Source organism: Xiphias gladius, chromosome 6 (genome assembly GCF_016859285.1).
Source record: "Xiphias gladius isolate SHS-SW01 ecotype Sanya breed wild chromosome 6, ASM1685928v1, whole genome shotgun sequence".
NCBI classification, from domain to species: Eukaryota; Metazoa; Chordata; class Actinopteri; order Istiophoriformes; family Xiphiidae; genus Xiphias; species Xiphias gladius.
This window is the reverse complement of record NC_053405.1, coordinates 27,788,629-27,796,480: the sequence shown is the minus strand read 5'-3', so window position 1 is coordinate 27,796,480 and position 7,852 is coordinate 27,788,629. Positions and strand designations below refer to the sequence as shown.

The following is a 7,852-nucleotide window of genomic DNA, read 5'->3' as shown; positions in this document are numbered from 1 at the left end:
CCAGGCAGATGGAGCCTCTCTGGATGACGACATGGAGAACAGTGCTGTAAACTGGACTGCTCTGGAGACCGGTGAAGAGTCTGGTAAGATAGCCAGTACCACAAGATTCAGTTACAGGTCAAGGCAGGATGTAGGACAGTAGGTAGGTGGCTGCAGGTTGAGGCAGGATGCAGGCAGCTGGAGAACAGCAGGGGGCAGCCGATGCAGGAGCAGACTGGTTGAGGCAGGGGTGGCCAACACAGTAGCAGGTGTCAGCCGGGCTGGCTGACTGGGGACCAGGAGCAGGAGTTGGCTGGGCTGCCAACAGAAAAACAGGAGAAGGAGTCAGCCGGGCCGCTGACGGGGAATCAGGGGCAGATGTCAGCTGGGCTGCAGACCAGGAACCTGGAGAAGGCTTGACGTCGGCTGGAACGGTCCCCTCAGGAACAAACCGCTTGTCAGCAGGAACGGCCGACTCAGCTGGGCAGCTGAGATTCTGGACTGCTGGCTGAGGGCTAGCCGACTGGGAGACAGGCCGGAAGCTAACTAGTCGTAAGCTAGCCAACTGGCATGCAGGCTGGAGGCTAGCAGACTCGAGGCCACCATGCTTGAGTTTAGCTGGCTGGGACACATGCAGGGGGCTACCAGGGCCGGTTTTAACTGACTGGGATGCTGGCTGGGAAGCATGAGGCTTGACTGGACAGGTGATTGAAGTGGCTATCTCAGGAAGAACGGGACATGGAGCAGGATTGGAGTGGAATTTCCACAAACAAAAGGCTTTCTTCTTGGCACGTTTTGGATCATGCCTCCAAAGACAAGTAAGTGGCTTAATGAAGGCAAAGTTCTTGTTAAGAAACCTGTCCTAAAACGAATCAAAGTCCTCCCAGGTAAATTGCAGGCTACAAAGGAACTTTTCTGCTGGGTCCATATTTGGTCAGTTTGTACTGTCACAATGTAGCCAGGAACTCAGAAGAAAGGACCTAAATGCAGACACACAAGACAGGCTGATGCAGTGAAGGTGTTTTAATATATAAAACAAAGCTTACAGGTAGATAGATGGACAAACGACAGAATCCTTTACACAAGGAACACAAGGAATCATTCACAAGACCAACTGACATGGAGTTAAGGGAACAGGTGAAACAGGTGAAACACATCAGGGCGGGGCAGACAATCAAAGATGGGGGAAAAAACAAAGACAGGAAGCAAACGACTAACCGAAACACAAGGGAGTAATTTCAAAGTAAGACAGGAAATAAAGAGAGTCCAAAGAGTCACACAGAGGGCACATTGTGACACTCTTATTTAAAAGTTTAATAACATTTGACTTGCATCATAGGAATACAAGATGTCATATAATGTGCAGCGATTCACATTGGTATTTATTCAGCAGCTACATTATTGTCAGTTACTTTTAATTATAATTGTATGACTAAAAATATATTTTACCAAAATGTAACTCAAATATCTATTAATCCAAAATTTCTATTACTATCTTTTTTCTTACTGCTGCTGCTACAACTACCACCAATATCACCTCTACTACTATAATATTATAACAATAATAGTAGGGCACAAATTATTATGACCTTGAAAAGAAAAATCAGGTAACATTTAACCTTAAGTCCCTCAATTTAGCATTTATAAGTACTCTTTAAGCATTTCCATACTATAATAGATACTATAATGTAGTTATATGCAGATATAAGGAGTGTTAATTAAGTGTGTTAATCAATGTTCAGTATTTTTATTCGTGCAATTATAGCAAATTTTAAAATATTACAACTTTATTCCACTATATTATGTATATATGGTGCTAAGTGACAGCTGGAGGGGAAGCAACAAGAGCCAGAATCCATTTTAGTGAGACTAATACGTAAGTTGATTTACAGAGATTGTACATCTCTAAAATCATCATATTACTTCCATTTCATATGACTAATATTGAGTTACCTGCTCCTAGCAACTGCTACCACTTAAAATAATGTTGTTGTAAGAGATGCAAACTCATTGTTAGACCGAATATCTAATTGGAAGTCAGTCAATCAGTCGGTCAATTATCGATTATTGGTCATTTATGTATTATTATGTTTAATGTGTACAGAAAGAACTCTAACTTAGGGTAGGTTTAATGCCATGTGTGTGTGTGTGCGTGCATGCATGATAGAGAGAGAGAAAGTGAGAGAGAGAGAGAGAGAGAGAGAGAGAGAGAGCGAGTGCGTGTCCGGTTACCTTGTGTAAAACCTCTGTGAAAAACAGTGCCAATCACAAACACACACACACATGCAGGCAACACACTGCCAAACAGGTTAGATGAGTGAAGGTAAGAGAGGAGGAAGGGCTATGCTAATGTCAGTACTCGGAGAGAGAGAAGCTAGTGTACAGGCAGACAGTTGAATTAAAACACAGTTAGGGCAGTTCCTCTAGATAGGTAAACAGTCAGAAAGGCGAGCAGTAATGCAAGTAACCAAGAAGTGTGTTTTATAGGCTGGCTGAGTGTCAGGTAAACAGGCAGGTAGCTCTCACTGTCTGCTGTAGCGTTGTAGCAGGAGAAATGCGAGCAGCAGCAGCATAGAGAAGAGGCTATTACAGCGGCCTTTGTCCCCTGCTGCCTGCTCTTTGAGACACACACACACACACACACACCTGCACAGACTGAGGCAGCTACTGGGGCATTCAACCAACTCAGCTTTGCAAGGTAAATGTCTGAATTCAGTTTGCTTATAGCTCAAGGACTTGAACTGGATGTGTGAGTGTGCCTGCATGCTCTTGATTTTCCCAAATTAAGTTAATTAGTTTCTTTCTTTCTTTTATCCATCACTGGCTGTGTTTACATGCTGCTGGTAATGTTCTGTTTAAAAAGCCATTCAGGGTTAATCAGTTTAAATTAACCTTTGCTACTCTTAGATCGAGTCCAGTAGATAACCATATTTTCATCCTTCTTAATGAGCAGTAGCAGGTTGATTTGAAATATACAAGAGGGCAATGAAGTGATCCACGCTGTCGTTTTTGCCGTCAGCATCTACACAAAATGCAGTGCGAGTTTAATGGGGAAAAGCAAAGTGCGAAAGTAGCAATAGAAAGCAAGTTTGGCAGGTTGTTGCACGTCAGTTTCATTTGGTTCCCGAGTGAAGGGAGCTGATGATGAGAGTGTAGGTGCACCGGTTACCATGCAACACAACACACCAAGCCAGCCTCATCCTTGTATGCTGACTATATTTGTGTACCATCCTCTAGAGGATCCTCCTCAGTAACAGTCATTAACAGAGGAACAGAGGGAGAGTTAAAGGACCTGCAGTACATTGTTGCATACTTGCTGTGGTTTTGTGTGACTGTGTTTTGCATGTGTCAGAGGTAGTTTGTACACACGTGTACACACACGGAGCCGCAGGTTTGTATTTAACAGGTGTGGTGGCTGCGGGCATCAGGTAGCATTGTATCCCTCTGTGTACCAGAGAGAGCACGATAGATGAAAAAGGGAGAGAAACTGCTCTGTGAATCTAAAACATTACTCATTCCTCAAAATAAAAGTAGCGCAGAGACTAGGAACTCAATATTAATGAACACCAAAAGCAGTCATCATGATAATGGTGAGAGCAATGCCCAGTTTCGGAATGTAACTTTGTACAATTCACCAAGAACTGTGCTTCAAATTGTAAGGTGCTTTATACTTCCACTTCACCAGATTTACCTTTACTTTTCAGAATCAAATTACATACACAGCACAACACAACATATGATCAGGTAAAATATGATTGATTGTTAAGTTAAACTATCCATCGGTATATAAGGTTGTTACATTTTTTCTAAATATTAGTAATTTATAATAAATCAGTAATAGTCAATAATATGTTATACAATGTATAAATCATATAAGAAGATAAGTGTGTAATAATAATGATAAAATTGAACATTGGGTGGAAAATGATATTCTAAAAGGAGAAATTCTCCAATCCTTGAGTGGGAGTCTGTGAAACCATTTTCAAACATATACTGATTGAGACTCATCATTCACAGGAGTTTACGCTATTTTTTGCTAACCCTCTACCACTTTTCAGTTTAGTGCAATGGTTCAGACTCGTGCTTTTGACGGCTGCAGAAGCACCTTTCCCTTCAGACCCTCATATGGCTCGGTAGTGGTTGCAGATGGCAGCAGGTTCCTCCAAAGCAACACAGTACTATGTAGATTTTGCGATCGGAATTTTTCTCGAGAGTTCTATTTTAACTACATGCTTGGCTCCAAGAGCTCTGGCTTTCGAATCAATCTGGCTTGGGACCACCACGGTCCTCCACCTCACTAATGTCTGCTTCAGGGGATCCTGGAGGGGAAAAGACATCCACCTCAAAAGAGCCCTCTAGCATAGGGACCTTGCAGTCACTGAGGAACTCCTGCCTCATGAATCCAAGTTAGAGAACTTGAAAGAAACAGATTTGACAAGTTGAAGTCGATACAGCAGAGACTAAGATGTCCCTTTTTAGTCCCTAGAATGGGTCAAATTCCAAAAATCCTTAAATACTAATAGTGCAACTCAAAAACATCTCTTCTTTACAGTATCCCTGCTTGATGACATCATTAAAGTTATATTCTTCAATTTGACAATGCTCCTGCAGAGCCACAGAAGATATTATTGCTAAGGAAGTGCAATAAAGACGAAGTTAGAGAGAGAGGGGCAAAAAACCTCACATACATTGGTAAACTAAACACTCTCTCCAGTTGTCTGTTGGAGTACAGAGGGTCAAAGACATCATCTCTGTCCATAAATTCAATTTCCACAATCATAAGAGAATCCTCCAAGGGTAGCCACTCTTCCTGAGAATCAGTTTGAATTCTGTGCATTTGTGTGTAGGCTTTACAGTTGTTTCTGAAATCTCCTTGCAGCCACAGAGGAGATTGTGGCTGTAGGCAAATAATCTAATCTCTAAGACTATTAGTGGTGTGGATATCCATTTGGTAAGGTTTTTTAGTTGTAGGGAATAGTTTAATACAGTGGGGGTTTTTTTTTAGCCATTTTTAGCGGCAGGGCTCTGGGGATTGCAATGTTTGTAGGTCCACCGCTTTTGTGCAGAGTGAAATACAATATCTTAGTTATTAGATTGCGTGGCACAGCTAAACATTTTTGTTTGGCTTCATGCACAACGTATTTCGAGGAGTTTTTTTCTCACGAGTCAGCTGTGTCATAACACAAAAAACATGAGGAGACTATCCACCTGTAAAAAAACGATAGGCTCTCTGCAAGCAGCATACTATGACCCATAGTTATGTTTCATTGATATGATGGTAGAGCAGGAGGAAGTTAGGTGACATTGTATACAAAACGACAGAAATAGCATTGAGAGGAGGGATGAGCCGAGAAAACACAGGAGACATGGTGTATGACACCAATAGTCAATATTGTCAATATTGAACCATTACCGTTTGACAACCTTAACCATGTGTTATTGTAACTGATGAACATCCTTCCTCCCAACATTAATGAAGAACTTATTAACTTATTGAACGGTACGTCTGCTGATGATACACTATGGTGGGGACAAACAACGTATACGGTTGTCTAGGTTAGAGGACTTGGTTGATTGTGACATAGGAATAAAAAAAAGAAAAGCCTAACACCAAGTTTGTATTTTACTTATCTCCTGCTTTTCATTGTTTTCCCTGCGGTACTGAGGCATGTATGTGGGTATGTGCACAGTGCAAGGAAGATAAATTAGAAGCCTGACCTTTCTGACCCCTTTTTACAGTCGCCTCAGGTTGTTCTATGGATATTTTCACACAGGGTTTATTATTTTCATGTCAAACTGACCTGTTGGGAGTTTAATAACACTTCATATCATAGTTTCATCTTTTAAAACCACAACCGTTTAAATTGATTTTATAGCCATCATTAAATGTCTATCTTTTATCTAATTTTACACATTTTTTCTTTGTAAGTTTTTTCCTGTGATTCATGTCCATTTTTTTTTATATGCCTTTCTGCAAAGCACTTTATAAATGCTAATTTTATACAAAGGAATACATTCATATTTCTGGCTTCCTGGCATTGTTTTGAACGTGCTGCTCTTTGAATCTAGCCAGCCCTCTTTTCTCTCAGCTTTTTTTCTCTTTTAATACCATCTGACATTCCTTACCTGGCAAGCAGATGCGACATCACCTGTTGTTCCCTTTTTCTTCTGCAACACGATCTGATGTGTCTCTCAAACAACAAAAGAGAACGGAGGAAAGGAAGGGGAGGGTGGCGGGAGAGAAGGAGGAAGGGGAGGATGGAGAGGATGGGAGGCTGGTCTGCAGAGTGGTATCTCAGACAGTCCAGCACTTTCTTTGTTATCTGCTCTCTGTGTGGGAGAAAAGCATCCCACCTTCTTTATTATCATCAAACATTGATAAGGACGCCCCTGACTACTCATCTCTGGACAAAGGCGAGCTGATACCTCAAGGCCATGTCTGTGTGTGTGTGTTTTTGTATGTGTGTGTGTGTGTGTGTGTGTGTGTGTGTGTGTGTGTGTGTGTGTGTGATTGGACTGGTGTGTGTGTGTCACCAGTCTACACTCAGATCTGTGTGGACTGCTTAGAAAATTTGTAACGTTCCTTTAATTAACAGAGGAAACAAACAAATGCCACATTTCCATCAAGGTCAGTTTTTTTTTTTTTTTTTTTACAATTTTTTCAGGTTAGGTTAATCAGGTTAAAATTTATGCTAAACTTGGATGGAAACTTGATTTATGAGAATTTTTCAACATATTTCATGGAAATATGTGGTACAGTACAGATGGACTACACAAGTCATACGAAATACCCCAAAGCACTTCTTGTAGTGTGCCACATTATGCATATGACGCATCTTTCAAATATCACATATCTTCAGAACCCATAAGAATTCTTCTTCTTTTCGAGAGCTGCTGGGAGTGTCTGGGTTGGGCCCTGGAGTGATGTCAGTGGAGGACAGTTGATCCTTTGTTATGCTAATTAAAACTCAATGAAACACTGTAGGTTGTGAGGAAGACACAAACAAACAAAAAAAAACAATCAAACAAAAAAAAAATGCATAGCCAAATCCTCAGCGAGGCATACTTGTGGGAATATAGGGTTTTCAAGTAGTTTTTCTTATGAACACAAAAGAGTGACTTTCAAAGCACAAGCAAATATTAAATTAAGAGAAAGTTGAAATTTCGAGGCTTGTGTAATAATTTTGACGTGTGTTATTGCGTCTGTAGAAGAGGCATTATTGCATCAGCATACTGCTGCACGAATATTGTGATGATGGAGACCATTCTTGCACCGCCATTCTTCTGTGTTGTCATTCCCTGACCTTTACCCCCCTCATTAATTCATAATGTTGTCTGTTTTCCCCTGCGTCTTAGTTTACAGAAACAACCTCATCAAATGGGTTGAATACAGAATACCAAAGAACATACTGAAAGCAGGAGTCATACACTGAATAAAGGAAACTGCAAGTTGATTACAGCTGCTCTTGTGTTCCCCAATGCGACAAGTAAAAACCAAATAATCTAGAGTTCAAAAATGTCAACTTTCTTCTCACTCCTTTGGCATTTTCTTTGTTTTTGAACTACATGATTGTCATTGCTTTGGCTGAAGTAGAGGTTATTTTTCTCTTCTACTGTTCGTAATTTCCACATCACTGTCTATAGATACTCCCTCTGTACTGCCTTCACTTTCTCTTTATTTCATGAATATGGCAGCCACGGTGTGATTTGGACAGAAGGTAGAAAAATATCAAAGTAGAAAATTTAAATGTCTTGCATATAGATGAAATGTTTCCTAACGCATTTTAATTGAAGAAATGTTCACCATATCCTATAGGCCCCATTTACCGTCAAGATGCGTCCTATCCAGATAGAATACTGATGCATTTGAATA

The 7,852-nt window shown here is 40.7% G+C and overlaps 1 protein-coding gene across 1 annotated transcript in view; it reads left to right on the top strand.

Moving 5' to 3' along the window:
- The first annotated feature begins 283 nt into the window (after positions 1–283).
- The window catches only part of LOC120790382 (inactive N-acetylated-alpha-linked acidic dipeptidase-like protein 2), a 458,890-nt gene continuing 451,321 nt past the window's right edge, over positions 284–7,852 (top strand). Inside the window, exon 1 of the mRNA XM_040127816.1 lies at positions 284–797. Coding sequence (XP_039983750.1) covers positions 782–797 — 16 coding nt within the window. The 5' untranslated portion in view covers positions 284–781. The remainder of the gene's footprint in view (positions 798–7,852) is intronic.